We start from the raw sequence: 22,788 nt of genomic DNA, 5'->3' as shown, positions 1-22,788 counted from the left end.
TCAGGGAACACTTCACCTGAGAGAGTTTCAAGGAAATTCCTTACTGGGTCTTTGGCATAAAAACTGGAACAGATTGAGCACCACTGTAAGGATTTACACACTCATGTCTCCATTCTGCTGTCTGGTGACTGAACTTTCTCCTCATCCACAGAGAATGCCCACTAGCACACAGACTATTGGAGCAGCCTTTTTGCTGCCCAGAGGGAGCTCAGTAGCACACGCTTTAGTATTAATCACTCATTAAATTTGACTAAAGCAGGGATAATTTAAGTACTTGACAACAAACAACCAGTACTCCAAAAAAATACCACTCCAAGCATTTTTTCAGTAATGTTACAACATACATTTTTTGCAAGATATAAATATTGAATAGCACATCAAAGGCAGAAAAATTAAACAGAAAATAATAAGGAATAAAGTCTAAACAAGTGCTTTTAGAAATAGGAGTGCTTTTTTTTTTTTTTTTTGGAGTAGCATCACTAATGGCATTGGGTAAGAAGTGCTTTTTTTGGCTGTGAATCTGAAAAAAAAAATTTAGCTTTATTTAGCAGCTCATCCTTCACAAATGATAGAGATTTCAGTTGAAATAAAATTATGCTCCAGTCAGTTCCTCTCAGAAATGCCAACATCCTTTAGAACACTGATATTTTTAATGCTGAAATACTGCAGGATATTTCCTATGTTCCACAGATGCTTACTTTGTATCCTGTGACAAGGAAAATACTAAACAATGGCAGCAGTTGGTGAATCCTTTCCAAAAGACTAATTCCTCTCTTGAGTAATTCCACTATTACTCAATACACAGTTCCCTGGCAGTACAGTGCAATTCCCTGGCGTCTCAGAGGGAAGAATGTGGCACTTTATATTTTATATTAGATAGCATGTATATTTTAAATATCCCCTGATTTGGTTCCAGTTCACAGTTTAGACTAATAAGGCTGAAAGGAATTCAAATTTTCCTTTGTTTTTTTTCCCCTCCATGTGGTCCTTTCCTTAGAGCAATCAGGTTGGTGTTACTTTCTGGTTCTCATGTATTATCCATGTGTCTGTGTTGAATCAAGGGAAGGTTTGCCTAAACCAAACACAAAACCACTGCAGTCTTCCTTTAGGCACTGTCCTGGTGCTTAGGGGTTTGGTTCTCCTCTGCTGCAGATTATTTGTGTGATCTTGGGTTAGACCCACAGAGAAAGTCAGGCTAAATTTCATGATGTAAACCAGGTTTCCTGCCAAGAAAAGCATTTGTCATTCTGATTCCCAGTCACCGGTACTTCTGTCACCCATCTTGTGACCTTACCGGTCTGGAGACCCGTCCTGCTTACCACACAAAGCTGTGGAGTGGTTCACGGAGGAAAAACAAGTGGCCATGGTTTTTTAAGTAAATCTAAGCAGTGTTAAAAACTTGAAGTGAATCTAAAGTGTAAGCAGGCTTCAGTCTTAGCATACAGAGCAGGCTTGCACCAGCCCTATACACATCCCCTGCCAGTCAGGAAGCAGGAGCCGAGTTCCACGTGAAACAGAAAGCAAGCTACTTCTGTCTCGTTCTCTCTGGCTTTGCTTTTCCTATCTTTGTAGCAGTAGTTGCTCCTGACTCTCTGTGTTTCCTTGCTTTTGCTATGCTGGAAAAGTCAGAGGGCTATAGAAATGCATTCCCAGGCAGAGAAAGGGTCAGAAGCTTAGGTTTTCCATATCATGGTTGAACGGTCTATTACAATGTAGCTGCTGTATAAAAGAGCTTCTTCCATTTCCAAGTCTTTCTAAAAGAAAAGAAGACTCTCTTCAGCCTTGGAAATAATTCAGGCATTAACTACATGAAAATAGTTCAGGCACCAAGCACAGGAAAAAGTGTCTAGACTGTGAATCCCAAGCAGAAATGGCCATCTCAACTCTAGAGTGAGAGCCCTTATTGACACTCTCTGGTGCCTTCCCGCTCCATTTGTTGGCACTTGAGAATACTTTTCCTTGTGATAAATTTGTCTCTCAGGCACTGTAAAGAGAGACCTGAAGGTTTTGCTCCAGAAGCCAGACTCTAAAAGCTAGGTATTGAAAATCTGAGCACGGTTACCCTTGTCTTCCCCTCTGTGTAAATGTCTTGTTCTTCAGAGTATGTTCTTTTATCACACTCTCATTTAATATCTACCATGATGCAAACTTGTTTTCATGTTGTTTCATGCTTCAGCATGTTCTTAAAGAGTAATAGATGGTCTTTCATATTTGTTTCAAAGATCATGCAAGTCTTTTACATCTCTTAACTCCAGATTTTGACTTTGTAGCTCGAGCACTAGAGTTCCATTTTTAAGTTTGGAAAATAAATTTCTTGCTCTCTTAAGATCAACCAAGATGATTGCTGGTGAAACAGCAAGACCTTCTCTTTGATTTCACTATAATACTATGTATTATTGCTCTTAGTGTAAAACAGTATAGCTGTGGGCTCGGAGACAGATTAAATTATCTCTACAAATATGGAACAAAAAGGTAGTCCTTGCCTTTGCAGTGTAAGGACTATATAAGCACACCATACAGACTGACTGATTAGCGTAGTAAAAAAACAAGGGAACTGCCCTGTCAGCACGCTCTAACTTAACGCAATTGCCCAGTCCTAAGCCCGGATAAAGCACAGATAGCTGACAATCAGCCTAGTAAAAACAACGGATTAAGGAAACAGATTTAGGCTTTTTGCAAAAGCGGCCATTCAACAAAGAGTACTGCTGACCCCTTGTGCGTGTGACAGCTCCTGATGAAAGCTATGGAAGTCAGTGCTCTCGAAAGTTGCTTGGCAGGAAAGAAAAACTTTTTAGTATATGACAGAACTGATCCAGTCTATTAAAAACCCCGTGGACTGTGAGGAAGATGGACATGAAATCCTTGGCAGAGTGGCAGGTGCAGGCACAGAAGCAACAGGAAGGCACATCAGGCAACAGAAGAAATTATCTGTCTATCCAGGCTGCGGGTCAACACTTTGAGAGAATAGAACTTATCATAATCGACTCCATGGAAAAAATCACTCCCCAATGAGGAGCTAACTTTCCAATACATCAAACATAAGAGACTCCAAAACAGAAGTCTAAAGATGGCAATCATACCACCTTGTTGGCAATCATACTGTATTCCAAGAGGGGAGCTTAATGGCCACGACAGACACAAGCTCCCTGTTTACCTCTGGAGTATAAATGATTACAATTGTTGAAATGTCTGCCCATGGGAATCAAAGTACAAAAAGGAAATACGGGTTGGACTCCTCCAGAAGTCGTAAGACACTTCTTGTGTGTGATGATCTTTTCAAGGCTGAACCTGAGGCAGAGAAAAAACCAGCCAGTGCTCAAACTCAAGCTTCAGCTGGGTGTAAGCAACTCGAAAAGCCAAATGATGCAGTGCCTCGTCAAGAACAGAAGACAGGAAAGCGGAATTTGCACATTAAATATTGAGGGACAATGAAAGAGGAACACAAAACAAGCAAACGGTGAAACTCATTAGTAGGAAAGAGATAATGAGAGGTTAGTGACCTAGCAAGGGACTGAGGCTGCTGAAGAGAGCTCTTTGGAACTCTCTATAAAATTTCTAAAATTTCAGAACAAGAAATGGGCCCTTCAAAGCAAGATGATGAAAGTGTGCTTTGAAGTGAGGTGGTAACCAAAAATGCACAGAAATCTACCTCACCTCAACACATGCTTTTATAAAAGAACACCTCTGACTGAGACTGACATTCATGTCAACTGTATGGGCTAGAGTTAAGAAGCTGAAGATCAAAAGCCTGAGAGAGGCTCATTTCACAGGGGAAACGCTAAAAAGCAAACAACTTTGTCTTCCTTTAAAAACAAAACAAAACCAAAACCCAGAAAAACCCAGTGTTAATACCGCCCTGAAGAGTTTTAATGGGGGACATGATCCCTTCTGAGTAGTGGAAATGGGGAGTTGTCTGAAAACTAAGCAATCTGCAGTGACTGCAGATGAGTCACATTACTGCTAAAGGGAAGGATTTTCTATGGTCTACAATACATGAGATGAAGGAAATATCTTTATAAAGATAAAAAAATATATTTTTAAAGGCTTTATATTAAGCATCATTGTATAGGAATACACAGAATGACAGACTTCCTCATCTGTCAGCATTTTTTTCAGAAAAAAAAAAAAAAAAAGGACTGTCATTATGTTTCAAGAGTGTAACCAGGCAAACAGTAGAACAGTCGCTTTATCCAAGATGTTCAGGTGTTAATTTGCTCTGTCCTTGTTCAGGTCAAACAAACTCAGGGCCCTGGTATGTAGATCACTCATGAATAACACAGATGTCCTATTCCAGGACCTGAAATAGAAAAGGTAGAGTAGCAGAACAGGTTATATAGTATCTTTATAGGCCAAACCAGGAGCTGAGACACCGAGGGACTTAACGCAGGAGGAATCAAGAAGCGGAATTATGTATCGGACTTGCCCTTCCTAAATCCTACGGCTGCACTAGAGCTGCCAGGTGATTTTTTGTTGATTTTTGGCAGTGAATGCCACCGTGTCAAGATGCCACAGCATCAGGCTGACTCCAGCACTCCCTCCTCCTCTCTGCCTACGCACGAATACATCCACACATACCATATTTATTTTTTTTCACCCTGAGTGTGTGGTTGGGGAATATCCCCCCTTTTTTGGGGACGCAGAAGTACATTTGTGGGGGAATATCCCCCCTTTTTTTGGGGACCCAGAAGTACATTTGTGGGGGAATATCCCCCCTTTTTTGGGCACCCAGGAGTACATTTGTGGCGGGAGGTCGGCGCTGCGCTCCCGGCCCAGGTCAGGCAGCGCCCGCGGGGGCCGCACTGCCCGTCCTGGCTGTTGCTGCACCCTGGGGCCGGCTCTTGGCCCTCCTGATCGCGTCCCTGACCCTCACAGCAGCTTGAACCCCCCCTTTCCCCAGCACCGGGGCCCGGGGGGGTGAGTTGGGGGGTGCCCTGCAGCGCGGTTTGGCGCTGAGGGCCCCGGCGGACAGCGCCGAGAGGCCCGGCCGTCGCTTCAGCGCTCAACATTGCCTTTTTAGGGCTTTTTTTGCCTTTCCTCTCCGTGCCTTTTTTTTTTTTTTTTTTTTTATTCCCCTTCTTCTCTCCTTGCAGGGACGGAGCAGCGGCGGGGCTGCGGCACCGCCTCCCCCCCAACTCCCTTCCCTCCCAGCCGCCCCCCCCCCCGCCCCGCCGGGCCCGGCTCGGCCCGGCCCGGCCCGGCCTGGCCCGGCTCCTCCCAGCCGGCAGCACGAAGGAGGAGCCTGCCCGCAGCCGCAGCGGCCGGGCTGAAGCGCAGGCAGGGGAGGGGGTGAGCCATGTCCCTGACGGGGCGGCGGCAGGAGGAAGAGGAGGGGGAAGGGGATGAAGGAGGGGCTGGGGCCGGTGCGGGGGATGGCGGCGGGGAGGAGGTGGTGCAGATCCGGCTGGGGGACAAGCGCTACCCGGTGTGCAAGAGGAAGCTGATCGAGCAGAGTGACTACTTCCGAGCCTTGTACCGCTCGGGCATGCGGGAGGCAGGGCAGGGCCAGGAGGAGCAGCTGCTGCGCGGGGGGCTGAGCGCCCTGGGCCTGGAGCTGGTGCTGGACTTCATCAACACCTCCTGCCTGGCCAGGCTGGAGCAGGAGGAGGGGGGCGAGGAGGAACCCCCTTTGCTGGAGGAGCTGGTGGAAGCCGCTTCCTACCTGCAGGTCACCCCCTTGCTCCGCCTGCTCCTCTCCCAGGTGAGGTTGGGCAACTGCTTCGAGCTGCACCGCCTGGCTCAGGTCTACGGCCTCCAGGACCTGCACGACGCCTGTCTAGACTTCATGGCCACCCATTACCACCAGGTGCTGCGGAGGCCCGACGCCCGCCCGCATCTCCTCCTGCCCCACGCTCTCCAGCAGCACTTGAAGGAGAGGCGGATGAGGGGCACCGCCACCCTCGTGGCCATCGGGGACTTCATGGGTGCCTCCGCCCTGGGCCTGCCTCCGGGCCCTCACCCTCCGGTGGAAGCCCCTTGGTCGATGCTGAGGTATGACGAGGAGGCGCAGAGGTGGCTGCCCTTGGCCAACAACCTGCCCCCTGATCTGGTGAACGTCAGAGGCTACGGGTCGGCAATGCTGGACAACTATCTCTTCATCGTCGGGGGCTACAGGATCACCAGCCAGGAGATTTCAGCTGCCCACTGTTACAACCCTTGCCTAAACGAATGGAGTCAGCTGGCTTCGATGAACCAGAAGAGGTAATGCTTGCTCCCTGAAATACACGTGTGTCCGTGTATATATTGTCAAAATATTGAGTCACGTGGTGTTGACCCGGCGTTACGAGAAGTGATTCAGACCCGTCTCTGTGCCGTGAGTCACCCGCGTCTCTCGCATCGTGCGGTGGGAAGGACGGCGGTGCTGGGCGATGGCTGGGCAGGATGCCACCGCACAGGCCTGGCCAACCTTGTCATCCCGCCGCAGCACAACGCTGCTGCCTCTCTCCTGCTTAGGGGCCCCCTCTGCCTGGCGCATGGAGCTGCTGGCAAGGGAAAGGGGTGAGGGGGACGGGACTTTATTGCCTAAATGATGGTGGTCAAGGCCTCGGCTGGGGGAGAACATGAGCTGGGCGTCAGCAGAGGACGTGCTGCGGCCCTCCACCACGTGTGATCACTCACCTCGGTGTGAAATGGTGGTGGGCTCCCACTTTTCCTTTAAATTGTATTAGACAAGGAGCCAGCCTCTCCAAACACCTGTCTCTCTGGTAGTAGAAGTTCTGTTTGAAATAACAAAGATTAAAAAAACAAAACAAAGATACCTCCTACTTTCTCTGTGGTATATTTCAACTCCAGTACTGTAAGTGACAAGTTTCCCTGCTCTTAGTGGGAAAGTACAGTCTATCAGAGCTGGAGATGGCAGAAAAAATTTAATCGGAGCAGTCTGTCATTGATTTGTAACTTTCATAAAAATCTGAATGTTTTGTAGGCCTGCATCAGTGGAATATTCACCAGAAAAACATCATGAAGATTGTGAGAAGTTTCTCACTTTGTAAGAATATATGGATCTGGGAATCATTCATCATTTTGACCATTTTGCTTTTTTCCTTTATCCTTTTGAATTGTTTGTTTGACACTTATGTTTAAGTCAGTATTCAGAAACACTTTTATGATTTACATCTGAAAGAATAATAGAGACCTAGCCTTGAGGAGGACCCAAGAAGAGATGCCATCTCCCGGGCCAAGTTTGTGGCTGCTTTACCTTAATCAGGTTGCAGAGTTATCAAAGCCTTTTACTTCACTGAAACAAAATGTTTCTGTTATTCAATGTCAACTTCCTCATTGTTTCCATTTTAGAAAAAGTGTTTAAATTTTTATCTTCTCTGTCTGAAAAAGAACAAGTAAGGAGGCCAAAATTCGCTGTAGAATGGAAATTCTCTTCTCCATCCAGTAAATTCAGAGAGCACGCAGAGACCCAAACCATTGGCGTAAATGCTTTGTATCTGGGTAGTAAAACTGCAGTCTCTGTTCCAGACTCTAGCTCTTGCCAGCTCAAACCCCTCAAAACAGGGGTTTGACTTAAAATTAGTTCTTTCTCATTTCACCCTTTTTTTTTTTTCCCACTCCCTGTATTGTTGTGAGGATTTCACTGAAATTATTGCCTCCATCATCAGTCACCAGACTGGATCAGAAACAATTTTTTTCAGTATTTCAGTATTTCAGGCTTCTTGGAACAACGTGAAAAATTTCATCTGTAAAATGAGTGTTTAGCTTTTAAACACTGCAGACACCTTTTCTTACAGAGATATTTCTTAGAGACTGAGCCTGTAAGTAGTCTTCACTGAGGTGCCTGTGGGAACAGAGATGTTTTAGTGGGCTTTGCTTCGGCAGCCTTGCCTACATGAGCACGATTGAGAGCACATTGGCCTCGGTAGAAGGGATGATGGGATCAGCCCACACAGTGTTTCCTATGGAAATTAACTTTAACTTAAACATAGAAGTCCCACGTTGCTCAAGTTACGAGGTTTTGGCATTGATTTGTGTGATGTCTACATTATGTCTGCATATTCTATTATGTGCAGTGATTCTGCAGCATGGTGAGTGAGGGTTTCTTAAAAAATGCTTTTCTGAGGCCCTTTTTTCACCTTACGACCTGGCTATTCAAACTCTAGATCAGCCTTTTTTCCCTCACGCTTTCCCTTTTTTCTAGGATACATAGTCATTATATCTGAAATAAACACATGGGTATTTTCTCCTTTATATTACTATTTTCAACTGCACTACCATGCCAACTTAATCTTGAAGCCCATCACAGGTGACAGCGAAATATTCCTTCGCATAGAATTCCACATTGGCCATTAACTGCAGAAAAGTAGCATGTAAATAGATATTTTTGGCATAGGCTCTATTCTTAGGTTTCATAGTAGTTATTGCAGGTCAAAAAGAACCCAGTATTACATCTGCCCCTAGACTGCAAGGTAGCAGCAAGTATGTTGCTCCCTGAATCATGGGAAGTTTTCTTCATGGAAACTCTGATGATCCCTTCCCAAAACATGTTTTGGACTTTTAACATCTTCATGTTAAATAACTCTGAAGTTATTAATTACTATTTTTTCTATCTGATGTAACAGTTCAGCTCTCTGATGAGCCGTTTGACATTTTGTGGCCAGAATGCAGGAAGGGATGGCCTGTGCTGTAGGAGCCAAGAACAAGGGAGATTTTTAGGATCAGGGGTTTTTCGTTCAACATGAACAGCACTGATGCCTGTCTGCTGCACAGATGTGCTGCAGTTAGATCTGCAGTTTGCTCCGCATTGTGTTTTTAGTTTGTTATGCTGTAGTAAAATCAGCAGGGCAGTTGCCCAGTGTTCTGCTTAGGAATTAGAGTCATGTGACTGTCTGCCAAGTTAATTTATGTCAGCTGATACAATTACATCCCATGGATGAATTTTTTACATACCTCGAGGGAGGGTTCTAGTTCCCATTGAAGTTGGTTTGACTTCAGGCGACAAAGTATCTGGATGCATATGTTGACCTCAAGGGAAGGCTGAGGAGTTATGGAAATAATTGTGCCGACTTGCTGTTGATATCAGTAGTTCTCTGCCCTCAACAAGCCTAGTAAATTCGATGATATTTTAATCTTTAATTATTTCCATTATTGTAATATAGAATCCCAGGACGCTTGAATTCTCTATGTATGCATAGATGAAATAGTCCCAACTTACTACAAAAGCCATCAGATATATACTGAATACTTAGCAGTCATTCTGGTTTAGGTTATAGCTGTTAGCTTTCTTTCTAGATGTAGAGGTCTTTTTACTTTAGTTTCAAATGTGTTCACAATAGGTAACTCCTGTATATTATTCTTGTGATGCCCACATAAGCTTGAGAAGGTGTTATTCCCTATTTATGCATACACAAGGGAGATGATAGATAAAATAATTCGCTCAGGCTCACATACGAAGCCTGTGACTGAGCCTGGAACTTCTCATCATCTGAGGGCTAAAATCTAGTACTGGTCACAAATTGTCCATAACCAATCACAGGATCTTTTCTAGATCTAGAGATACAGCTGTACTTGGAATAGTGTCCTCGGAGAATGACCTGGACTTTTTTGTGGAAGAAACTTCATGTAAGGGTTGCCCAAGACCAGTTCTGGTCTTCGGGGACAGGAAGGTAACAGAGTGCATTGGGGACTGTTAAGTAATGTCCTTGAATACCTTTCCATACTTTTCTTTAAATTGATGCTGTCAGCTGAAATTTGCTATTTAAAAATAACATACTCATAGGATTTCTACTGCATGTGCCAGTTACAGCTGTATATTCCACTTTTATTTTCCTTCAGAACCTTCCTACTCATGGCAGGTAAATCTTCCAGGCTTGGAAGACCCTTGTAAGCCCCTGGCTGGGATTATACACATGCACGTGGAACATGTTTTTTTGTGAGCAATCTGTGCCTGAACTGCTGCCACTCTGAGGACTCTTACAAGAATATAGGAGAGGATGCTCCTGGGAAATGGTAGTGATTCATCAAACCTTCTCTTTCTGTGATTTTTAATATTTTTTTTTTTCACTTAAAATTCCTCTGTGTTGGGGGAAAATAAACTTTTCAAAAATTTTAAAGTTAGAAATATTCATCATATTTATCACAAATGTATTACATGCTTCCAAAGCTAAATGTTGGATGCAGTGAGCTCTGTAGACTCCTATAAGGAATGCAAAAAAAGAGGTTCCTGCAAAGAATGTAAAATGCTTTGGAACTGCTTTCATAACTGTGCTTTCATGATTCTTCGCCTCTGTTGCAAATGCTTTAACTCTAGAATAAAGAAGTCATCTGATTTGTGAGAAATTTGAAGGTTGAAGTTGATCATTTGGCAGGGAGGAACGATGGGTTAGTTAGTCCAAGCCTCCTGTTGTACAGCAGGACCGAGCTTACCTTGCAAATACACGTCTGACTTGTTCGTGAAAGCCTCCAGCGATGTAGATTACAACCTCACAGAATCACAGAATTGTCTAGATTGGAAAAGACCTTGAAGATCATCCAGTCCAACCATCAACCCAACATTAACAGTTCCCAACTACACCAGATCCCTCAGCGCTAAGCGACCCTACTCTTCAACCCCTCCAGGGATGGGGACTCCACCCCTGCCCTGGGCAGCCCATTCCAACGCCCAACAACCCCTTCTGCAAAGAAATCCTTCCTAATACCTAGTCTAAACCTTCCCTGGCGCAACTTGAGGCCATTCCCTCTTGTTCTATCACTTATTACTTGGTTAAAGAGACTCATCCCCAGTTCTCTGCCACCTCCTTCCTCCCAGGTAACTTGTTCCCATGTTTAGCCACCCCTCTGATCAGGAAGTCAACTCTAATATCTACACTTAATCTCGTTGTGTACTAAATGAATGGTACCTGTCAGCGAAGAAGAAGAATGCTTGCTGTCCTCTTCAGAGCCACTTTCATAGTGGTCTCCTACAGATACCTCTATGGCTGTTAATGCAATCCAGGACAATGTTGGTTTTTTTGCAAGTTGTTGAATGCTGTCTTGTGTTCAGGAAGCTATGCTCTCTGACCCCTTGATCCTTTGCATTTGTGCATTGTATTTTATTTCCTTTGTGTATATAGTGCTTTGCACTTGTCTTTATTGAATGAAAAATGTATTTTGAACTATGGGAAAACCCCACAACTCGCTCTTGCTTCTGTTCCTGGGGTTCCTTTCAGAGGAAACGAGGGACATCAGAAGACAGCTCTTACCTGCACTTGTCCCAGCAAGCAGAGTATGCACTAGGCCTGGCATTTGGAAAGTACTTTTGATCCCCCAAGTAACTCACTGGTGCGAGCGGAGTTATATCGCAGTTGAATCTGATGGACTCCACTGTTTCCAAGCTGTAGTCCATGGAACAGTTGTTAATTGTGGAGAGCTGGCTGGTTGCTCAATGTTTGCTTTCCTTGTTTCCAGCTGCTCCAACACATTAAAAGAGTGTAAAAATACACTAAATATTTCCTAATGTTCACTCTCCATAAAAACACCTGCTGTTATTGGCATGGAAAGGTGAATGGCAGAAGTTTTTCATAACATGTTGAGCCATTGTCCAAACTTTCATATAAAGTGTGCTGATGGATACTTAGAGCTACTTTTGAGTAAAATGAACCTTATAGTTAATGTGTTCCATAAATCTGAGATACTTCCACTGAATGTCATCCATTTTAACAAGTGTTGGAAGTGGTTAAATGACTGACACAAATGTACGTGGCCTCCTTTTAGAATAATTGAAGTTGAAAGTTGGACCGTATATCTTTCACCAGATAGTTTTCCCTGTACTGCAAGAAACAATTCAGTGATGCAAAAGCCATCAAAAACTGGATGAATTACCTCCATTCAGACAAAATAGTAAGAGGCTACAATTAGAGAGCAACTAGAGAAGCATGTATGATTTAGGAAGCCTGAATTCTTTAATGTTCTGACACTGCACACTGGTTTAGTTAATTCACGTCCTCTGTGGCAGAACTTTTAGCATGTTTAAAAAGTGGCCAGAAGATCTTAGAACAGGGAAACGTGATCTGTGTACATGTGAACTCATTTTATAAGCCAAAAATCCCGCACCATCTCCATCGTAGGCACAGAGTCACAGACTTTCTAACATACTTTAGATTTTAAATGGTTGCTTGGAAAATGCATTTACGTTTTGTGGTTTTGTCCCTTTGTTAATTTGTGGATTTTTTTTTTCCACCGTAACTTTTAGAACAGGTACATTGCTTTGAAAATCATAATGTTTTGCAAGTAATTATCCTCATTTCATACCTGCTATTGATTGCCATGTTATTCTGGATTCTCTAAGATGGAAAACGTAATTGCTGTAGAGAGGAGATGAACAGAGTGACCTAATCGTAAATGTCAGCAAAAAAAAAAATGAATAAAAAGCAATTAATTCCTTCAAAGGAGCATTTTAGTTTCCAAAGCTATATCAGGATGACAAGAACAAAATGATTCCATCTGGAAACGAATTCTTTTTCCAAATATATTTAATAAAAAGAAATTGCAGGTCAGTCTGCTGCTAGGCAGGGTTCATTTTGTCCAGACAAAACCCTGCAAAACTACTTAGCGGTAAGTTTTGAATCTTGGATTCATGCAAAGTGAAACTCACTTTACTGCTCAGCAGGCCAGTGCAAGTCTAAAGCACCACTTCAGTCTTACAGACATAACGCAATTCCCCGCTTGGCTTTATGCTGAGCTGGTGCGCTCCAGTGACTTTCACACATCTAGTTAATTGGGACACTGCGTGGTAAAATCTCAGTTTGCCTCAGCAGTCAAGAAGGAACAAACTTTCTAGGGAACAAGACTGTTTCTGAGGAGAGGAAGAGCTCAGCTTTTGTTAGACCAGCTTGCAGAGCTGGAAGGAATAGCTGAGCATGCAAGCCCTCTATCTTCAAGTCCTCCAATTTCTTCCTACAGACTTCCACCTTTAATATCCACAGACCGTTTGTTTCTGCCTGTATTATCTTAAAAGTGTAAGATATAAGGCTTCTTATGCTTCAGTAATTAGAAAGTTGCCCTTTGCCACGCATGAAGTGTAACAGCACAATGGAACAGAGTAAGAAATAAAAGAACAGGGCCTTGCCTGTGGAGTACAATGTATTTTCAGCTGTGGGCGGAACATTAATTTACAGATATATCTTGCTTCAGTGGCACGGAGAGTGTATTTAGTAGTTTAATGCTGAATAAGGTACAGGAGATTCTCTCTTCCTTCTTTTGCAGAACATGATTCAATGTGCACCGCTTTAAATTTCTGTTTATTAGGGTTGTTAAAGAGATTCTGTATTACAGACTAAGACGAGTACACATTCTTAGGCATCCATCAAGTCTTGTTTGAAATTTCTGCAATTTTAACTAAAATAATATCCTTGACTGTGTGTATATATAATATGTTTTTCTCTACTAAATGTACTTTACTAAAAGCCTAGTAAAAATGAGACTTCTACTGAACACATTAGTTAACTAAACATTCAGAGCTCAGACTGTGACAGATTGAAATCCAAAATAAAATATTCATCAGTCACAGCATCAACATCATTAATATCCAGCATGTCACTGGTTGCTATCCTAAGTAATTACAGTGTAATTACAGAACTTTGGCCTTGCACAGAAGAGTTCAAATGTATGAAGTGGTGGTACAAGTTGAAAGTGATGATGAGTATGTTGGAGCCTGGATAGGAAGAACTTTCTTTCCCATGTTTTTCTGTACATCTATGCAACCTACTTCAATGCTGCAATCTTTTCTTTCAGGTCCAATTTTAAGCTTTTGGCTGTAAATGGAAAGCTCTATGCCATTGGTGGTCAATCCCTTTCCAACGTGGAGTGCTATAACCCAGAAAACGACTGGTGGAATTTTGTGGCATCCATGCCAAACCCTCTCGCAGAATTCTCAGCTTGCGAATGCAAGGGCAAGATCTACGTTATTGGAGGATACACTACACGAGGTAGAAAGCTTGCTTTTACTTCTTTTGTTTTTAACCTAATTGCTTCTAAGGCCCAGATAATTTTCTTCTCTTTTTCAAGAAATCTTCTGAACTGATGTAGAAAGCTGCATAATACTCATTATTAAAATGTGTAAAAATTAATCACTGGTAGAAAATAATTGACAAATGAAACAAAAAAAATGAGCTCTGTCATAGAGGACTCAGATACTATTTTTTTTAGGGCCTATCTGGACCTGGGGCTCTATTCTTCTGAGGGAACAGACTGATGGGTACTTCAGCACCCAGCTTAGCCCTCCTTTTTTCAGATTTTGGTCACACAGTAGAAAGAGAGGTCTCAGGAGATACACTTTGTTTACTTTTTAAATACCTGGTTTAGACTGTCAAAAGGAAAAATATGAAGAAAATACCTGCCTGCATTAGTATTTCTCATGTGTTAATAGATGTCATGGTCCTTTCACTATAGCATTTCAGTGTTTCACAGGCAAATTCAAGCTATAGTAAGATTTTCAGTGCTGAAATAATTGAATAATTAGTCAAAAGCTTAAGGAAGAACCAACATTTTTAAATTACTTCCTTTCTATACCCTGTTTTCTGAGGATCCTGTACAGAGGAAAGGACTTGAAGCTGCATCCTCTCCTGACAATTACTTTTTCTTTATCCACTGGAAAAGCAGCAACTTAAAAAGAGCTCCCATTTGTTCATTCCTTAAGTACATAGTGCCATTTTCTGGGAGGAGTACCATTTCCTCAGAGTTTTAGAAGTCAATTTTTTTTTCATGTCAAATATTCAGTATTTATCAAGATTTCCTAAATTTAAATGCCTATCTCTAGGCCTTTGCCCACTTCATTTGACCACAGTAGGTTTGGTTGGGTTTTTTTTTGCAAATGGAGAATAAAATCAGGAGAGAGATCAGCTTTTACAGAGAGTACTGCAAGCAAAGCTAAACTGACATTAGAACAAGCTGTCCCTTCTAGTGTCTGAGCAGATTTTAGCTCTGCATCATTATAAGGTTTATAAAAGACACACTTCCACCCCTCATGGTCCTTGTGGTAATGATAACCTTCAAAAGCATTTTGTCGGGTCCATTCTAGCCCAGAACCTGGTGGCTTCACTGAGGCAAAAAAAAAAGATATCGCCATGCCTGTGTCCATACGGAGGGTCACGCTGGGGTGTGCTCTGCAGTCCCAGTCCTCTGGCCACCCCACTAAAGGACCTGTGGGGTGCATTGTGCTCCCTGGCGTCCGACACCAGGACTGAAGGATGCCTGACACACAACACTTGCTGTGCTGGAAAGTCAGACCCAAGGGGAAACATCCTTTGAGACAAGAATGCAGAGAACAAGGCGAAAGGACTGAAGCAGAGTAATGGGAAGACTTGTCTCTAGAGACCGGAGTTAGGGTTTTGTCTTTTTTGTCTAGAGAAAGAGAAAAAAGAGGTAAAAAGAAAAAGCTCTGATTTGATTAGTAGTGCTACAAGACTGTGGGGGTACCAGCTTTTCTCCTACATACCCTGCACTTTGCAAGTTCCTTTCCTGGTGCTTGTGCTGTTCTTTCTTCAGGCTGCCTGCTCCTGATGTCATGGAGAGGGAGGTCGGCATGTTGCTGATGCAGATCCTAGTGCCTTAAAATTCATTAACAAAGCGTGTGTAGTCAAGATTGCTGCCCTGTGTCGAGCTCCTTCAACTGAAGGAGGACAGTCAATGAGATGCCTCTTGCTTCTTTCACACCTCAGGGGATCACCACTGACCTTCAGGCCTCTGTCTTCTCCTAGATCTTCTCCTAGGTCTTTTCCTAAAAGCCATTTTTAGTGGAAACAGGATAGTAAAACAGTATAAAGTTGTGAGCAGTGGATAACTAGCACATTTAGGCTTATGTTTAAATCCAAGACCAGTCAGGACAACAAATGCCTGTGCTTGTTATAAATAAAGATCCTTTCCTGAACGAGGATCCAGAATCAGGTCTTCTGTGACACCTTGGCTTAGGACAGCTATCAGACTTAGAAACCAGAATTACCACAATGACACTGGTGATTTACCTTCCAAGTTATGCAGATGTCGGAGAGTGTTAAGGCCTAACCATCTGATTCTGAGGTTCATTCGCTATTTCACTACATTCACTACATAAAACACATGCAGAAATTAACATGTACATTTTAATTTTATTTTCATTTTTAGTATTTCTGCATATACCTCAGTTTTGGTAGGTTTTGTGGTCTAATTTTTTGATCTGTGTAGAGCTTTCTCCTGAGGCTGCACTTTCCAAAAGATGATAGAATCTGGAATCTCCCACTGTAAATTATAATGACACTTCTTGAATCAAGACCCTCCTTCCGGTTCTCAGCTCCCTCTTGTGAACGTAGATGCTAATAGAAACTCCGTGTCAGGCAGTATAATGTTCACGTTTGCTGTTGTTTGGGGTTTTTTTCAGTGGATATGAAAGACTCAGGCTCTGGACTGAGCAATTGAGGGCCATATCACAATAGACTTCCATTTCCTCTGCTCCCTCTCAAACCATAGCACTTTCTACCTGGGAAGATTACTGCTATAGATAGAGACAGAAACTTAATTGGGATTCCCTGCCTCTTAATGAGTCAGAGAATGATACATTGCCTGAAGACGAAGATCATCTATATGTAGAGCTTTCATCAGCAATTTCACAGAGCATTGCCATGATATTTTCCCTCCTTTTTTCCTTTATTTAAAGTGGATTAGGTATTCAAAAAGGCAATGTAAAGTAATAAACAATGATGGAAAATCTCCAGAGTGCAAGCAAATGCTATAGCAGCACCTCCCTAATCATGCTGCTGATGCACTTCATTTATGACAATGCAGTTATATTTATGGCTATTTATACCTGTGCCCTTACATAACTTGTCAGTATGTCACCTTCTGCTGTTCCACTTGGGAGCTCATCTGGAGATCATCATGCAGGATAGACTTGTAATAGGGAGCAGATTTTATTAAAAGACCAGGCTGGAGTTTGCAAACCTGTTGCCACTTGTCACTTGAGTTTGGATTTAAGCTCAGGTCTCCAGAGATTGAAACTGAATTTACTAGCTAACGAGTCCTGTGCATTGTCTGTTAATTTAGTGAAGCCTTGGACACAGCCTTGGTCTCCACTGCACTGTAAATCAGGGTGGAATTGTAACAATTTCACAGAATAACAGTATTGCAAACACATGCATCCACTCAGTCGTAACTGAAGTATAGCTATGGCTTCAGCTTTTTTCTGTGCCTCTGTCTGATGCTGGAGCATGGAGTTCCTGCTTCTTAAATGATTTTGACAATGTGTGTTTCTCTCTTTATAGGGTACTGAACATGTGCCTTTAGGTCATCCATGCCACTTGCTGAAATGTAACTAGCTTTGTGAATTTTATTCCACAAAACTTTGATTTATGGAATGAAATGCAAAGTATCAGTTAAGCTTGGTTGATAAATCATCACTTGACAGCATACTCTCTTCCTGATAATTTGATTCATCTGTGATCACTGTTGGAGAGCAGAATATTGCTCCATTTCCCTTTTCATAAAATATTCTTACATATCAATCGGAGACAAAATTCAAAGCATAACTTAAAAGGTAGGGATTATTCTGCTAAAATCTGCATCCTCAGACCATTTACATCATATAATGTGCCAGAAGTAGCTTAATTTTTTCCTCTGCAAAGGAACAGAACGTTCAGACTTTATTATCAAGGGCAGAGTTGCACTTCTCAATAATCAATATTTCTTCCCTTGTCTTCTATGCTTTTGCACTGTAATACATTAAAAAATCTGTAATAACGGCTGATACAGTTTGTAGGGAGGAAGAATTCTCCTCCATGGATACCTTTTAATATATTTATTTATTTGTAAATATCTCTCCTCTGTTTCAGATAGGAATATGAACATTTTGCAGTACTGTCCCACTTCTGATTCCTGGACCAACTTTGAACTTTGTGATGTCCATGTTCGCAAACAACAGATGCTCTCTGTTGAAGAAACTATATACCTGGTAGGGGGTTGTATTCATGAACTTGGACCAAACCAAAAATCCAGCCAAAGTGAGGACGTGTTAACTGTGCAGTCTTACAACATTGCTACCAAAGAATGGCTCTACCTCAAAGAGAACACATCAAAATCGGGTCTTAACTTGACTTGCACTCTCCACAATGATGGAGTCTATATATTGAGTAGGGATATTACTCTATCTACAAGCTTGGAGCACCGTGTTTTTCTTAAGTATAATATATTTACAGACAGTTGGGAGTCACTAAGACGCTTTCCAGCCTTTGGACAAAACATGCTGATCTGTTCTATGTATTTGCCTGATGTACGAGAACTGTAACAGCATCAGGTTTTTCTTTTCAGCTCATTAATCATTCTTGGAAGAAATATTGCTCCCTCTAAATAATTCCACTTTCAGAATGTAATGTGTTTGCGTAACGTAGGCATAAAGTACTGATTCAGTTATTTTAAAAAGTTGCAAAATCCAGTATTAAGAGAAATGCTTCCAAAAACAGTTTTAAGATTTCAGTTTAAAAATTTTATTGGTTTTGATTAAAATTTCACCAAGTATTGTTGCAGTTCAAACATAAACAATTTATTGTGCTGGTAACTGATAAAGGAATTCCAAAGGCAAAACTGATCAGTCTAGTTTTATTCTTCACCTTAATAGACAGTGTAGAAGATGAGCAAGAAGTATACATGGTAAAAGTGGAAATAATTAAATAAAGTAAATAATAAGTATAATAAAAATCATAAAGGGAATGATTTCTTTTAAAATGCAGTTTTTACTCAAACTATGTTCTGTCAAATGCACAATGTTAAAATTGTTTCTACTATCACATTTTTATCTCTTCTACAGTAAGAAGTGAGATTCTCAAAGGTGCCAGCAATTGGGGTACCATCAAGAAATGGGAACTTCCCCTGAACTATTTTTAATGAAATGCTTTGCCAGGGACGGGGAGGAGTTGCCTAGAGGCTTACGGTTGCTGGTTGGATACTAGATGCTCCTTTAATGGAAGTTGGCTGCGTTTATCACTACTGTTAAGATAGAGGTAAAAAGACTCTAAATTCAAATGGACAACTTTGCTTATCTTCAGAAAGGTTTTAAGTTTTAGTTACTGTGCTGTATTCTGCAGTACTGAGTGTGAAAGATGCATGTTAGGAAAATGTGCATGAGCACATTCAATGGTGACTCTGCACCAGACCCATCCTGCTTGATAACAGTCATCCAGGACATCCATCTCTTGGTACGGGAGGGTTGGTCTGTGTAAATGACCTCCTGTCAACACCACCCAAATCAGGTGAACGTGAATGTTGGCTCTTTCTTGTGTTACCAGGAGCTCGACAGAGATTACCTCAAGCTTCCCGCCCAAACCTGTTAGACTCTACGAAGAGCACTGTGAGATGAATGCTCCTTTGTGAGGATTCAGGAATAGATACTCTGGGAGCTTCTACCAGTTCCTGCCTGTTGCCTGAGAGAAATATAGTGATGATTGGCCCCTTTTCTTTTTGTAGCTGGCAAGTTCATAAACGTTTTCTGAAGGCACCTGCCCAGGTATGGAATGTGTGTCCTTGCAACAAGTAAAGGAGAAGGTCTTGGTCACCATGGGAAGGTTTCACTGCAGCTGTCTTTAGGGAAGAGATAACCAGATTAGACGTGCAAAACAGATTGCAGGGATGCTGGTTCTGTACCAGCTTTTTCTCCATGTGAGAAGACAAGAAATTTAATTCACGTGAACAGGTTCCGAATATGTGGAGATGTCTTTTTTTCTTCATTGGAATTCAGGAATCTGAATCTTCTTTTGGAGATGGGTGCCTGTTGTACAGAGGAGGAGTTAGGAGGCAGCAACGGTTCCCTCAAGGTCCTTTTAACTCCCTGCTTTTCCATGGATTTGAATGAAATCAGTGCTGACTAAAAGAGCTATAAGACTTGAAGTACCTTGCCAATTACCACTCGCACATTCAGTCCTTAGATGCATAATTTTGGTGCTTCCAGTCGCGCATAGCAACCCAAACAGAAAATCCCAGGAAACTCATCCAGAATGAGGGCATTTGGGTTTGAACAATTTCTGGATACAGCTGGACATGAAGCAAGGTATTTTGGATGTAAGATTACATTTGGATGTAATAAAAGATTTACCTTTTGGGTGAAATTTTTTCAGCCTGACGGAATATGTTATGCTTCAGCCCAAACTAGTGTCTACCATTCAGCTGTATGCATGAATTTAATTAGTTAAGTCCACCTCTATGTGTTTGTGTTTATGCCTTTGAAAACACAATGCATTGAGCAGCTGCTGTGTTTTGACAGCACTATCAGCCCAAACAGTGGCTCTTCCGCAATGAGGAATAAGGTGGCTTTCTTAAGAGTCTTCTTTTGGAAGTGTTTTAGAATAAATATAAGCAGTGTCACTGTCTAGTGATAAATTCTCTCAGTCGCATTATGTTACTTGCTTTCCTTCATTTCTTTTCAGTTCCAGATTCAGTGCCCTACAGTCATCCGTAAGTCAACTCAGATCAAACTGGTGGAAGAAGTCACATCTGAGTTGTGGCATTCTCTTGCCACAGACTAACTGTGAAAACCTGTCACTCCCAGATTTGCAGTGTGGTATATCTAATCAAGCCCTTTCAAACCTATTCATTTCTTAGTGCAGTTGTGATTCCAAAAGCCACGACATCATCTTTTAGGTGTGATTACTCTTTTTCACAAGAGGTTTCCACACTGGGTTTATCTACGTGTTGGTTTCAGCTTCCAGTGATCCAAGTGGCCACCTTGAAAATCTGGAGAACCTGCTCAAACGGAGAAGAGAAAGATGGCTCAGACCATAAATACAGTCAGACCCTTTTGTCAGTCCATGGTGGAATCTCATATACTGACATCTAACAGCCCTACAATCACAAATCAAAACCAGTGTTGAATTTAGTGGTAGCACCAGACAGTAATAATCTAACTGGACTGTATTACTACAGGCTGAAATAAATATAATTTTTTAAAACAAAATTCATTACAGAAAAGTATGCAATGTGGGTGGCCCCCACACCCCAGGAAAAAGCCCAAACACTGTAATGACTGTCTCATGCCCTTTTCATTTTCTTTCTATCACTTTAATGTTTCACATAAGGCACTGTTGGGCAGCTTCTGCCCTTTGAGGCAAGGAAAACTGGTTGAGAGTCACTAACAATAATTTAAAAGCTGCTTTTTAGCCAATGGAACTGTTGTTCGGTGACTCAGTGTGCTCTCTTTTCTTTGGTGGTGGGAGGGAAAAGGTCCTTAACTTAAGGACAAATAAGTTTCTTTTGAATGACAATGATACAAGTGTGGATCAAGGGGCCTTGCAGCCCGATAAACTGGAAATTCCTGTGTTATCCTGATGTTACTTCTAACATACCGTGTGGGCTTGGAGAGATCACTCCACCTTCTTGCTCCTTCATCCCCAGATGTAACACATGAGTAGGAATGTTCGTCTTGTGGGAACACAAATGCTTTGTCTGGTGTAGTAGGGTAGTGTTTGTAAGACATCTTGTGAAGAAGTCTTACATGTGAAGCATGTGAAGAAGTGCATGTGAAGAAGTACATATACAGACCACTTCATGACAAGTGGCAGGATAGAAGGCAGCTAGTAATCTCATTGTGGTCTCTGCTAATTACCTTTATTTTGAACTGATGGCTACTTCCAGTCTTTTTGTTTCTCTCTCTTTTTTTGGTTTTTTTTGGTCACCTTACAGCCTGTAGTTCATTTAAGTTTCTTGGGCTTGGTGTTCTCGAGTCTGTATCCAAATTCAAAACTGCTGCTTTCCTGCTGTGTCTGGGTTATCCAGTGCCTACAGATCCACTATTCATCTTCTTTGTCTCGTGGACTGATTCCACTTGACACTGACCAGCCAAAGGTGGCTATGGTAGAGGATGATCCCAAGTCAAAAGAAAAAACAACAGCCTCCAAAGTCCTGAGGGAGGAGTAAATGGAAAAGTCTGGGAGCTTTGTCCTTTCTCATAAAATAGAGAAGCGTATAAGAAGGTTGCTCACATCAAGGCTAAGAGAGAGCATAATAGTTTCTTCCTTTTCGGGAATGGTTTGTGGATTTCAATGTGAAATAAGAGTTGTGTGGGGCTTAACTTTAATCTCCCTGGCCAGTTTCCACAGGTTTCCCTTTCTGCCCTATCGGTTGACCTTTCCTGGGCTAATATCTGTGTTTTCCATTCTTTGAGGATTTTGCCTTTCTGCATCAGTGTCCAGCCTGTTTTGCTGAAATTATATGGTAGCAGTTTGTTGGTCTTTTCTATTTGTTAGCCTGCTTTCCACACTGATCTGTGACTGTCGACACCATGATGAAAAAGAAATTTGTAATTCAGGTTGGATCTTTTCATTTACTGAGTTTTGGCCTCTTAGAAGAGAAGCCTACGAAGCTACAAATGTTTTGTTTCATTTAATCCTCATTTTAGTGAGAAATGATGCCACAGACATTCAGTTTGTGGAAATTGATCTGCGTCAGTAACGTGATAGAGAACGGCAGGCACAGAGTGTAATGACAACATTTAACACGTAAAACGCTCAAAGCCCTACGCAAACAGAGATTACTCATCCTTATCGTCCCTGTAAGGTAAGACACATACTGTAAATGGTGTTAAACCAGAGATGATCCTGGGAGTATCTGTCAGTATGACGAATGAATTTATAGGTGGTTACCAAGAGCCCTCCTCAGAGGGCAGAAACCGTCAGCATCTGTGGTACATTATATTGATTTTGCATTTACAATAATGACCAAAGGGTGGCTCCCCATCCCCACAGTAAGTCTGAGGCTCCAGAACAAGTACTGTAAGATACAGAAAGTTTAAACGTCTTTGCAATATTAACACTGCCATTCTCAGAGTATGTTTTCTATCTAATCAATTTAGAGCCT

At 42.1% G+C, this 22,788-nt stretch overlaps 1 protein-coding gene across 1 annotated transcript; it reads left to right on the top strand.

Moving 5' to 3' along the window:
- Positions 1 to 5,238: 5,238 nt before the first annotated feature.
- On the top strand, positions 5,239 to 18,654 carry KLHL42 (kelch like family member 42). The gene is made up of 3 exons (XM_074869519.1): positions 5,239 to 6,198; positions 13,714 to 13,907; positions 17,781 to 18,654. Exons 1-3 carry the CDS (start codon positions 5,294 to 5,296, stop codon positions 18,230 to 18,232), a joined length of 1,551 nt encoding a protein of 516 aa, XP_074725620.1. The 5' UTR covers positions 5,239 to 5,293; the 3' UTR covers positions 18,233 to 18,654.
- The last annotated feature ends 4,134 nt before the right edge of the window (positions 18,655 to 22,788 follow it).

The sequence above is a fragment of the Strix uralensis genome, chromosome 5, assembly GCF_047716275.1.
Source record: "Strix uralensis isolate ZFMK-TIS-50842 chromosome 5, bStrUra1, whole genome shotgun sequence".
NCBI classification, from domain to species: domain Eukaryota; kingdom Metazoa; phylum Chordata; class Aves; order Strigiformes; family Strigidae; genus Strix; species Strix uralensis.
The sequence above is the reverse complement of the archived record's forward strand: the minus strand, read 5'-3'. Positions and strand labels throughout refer to the sequence as shown.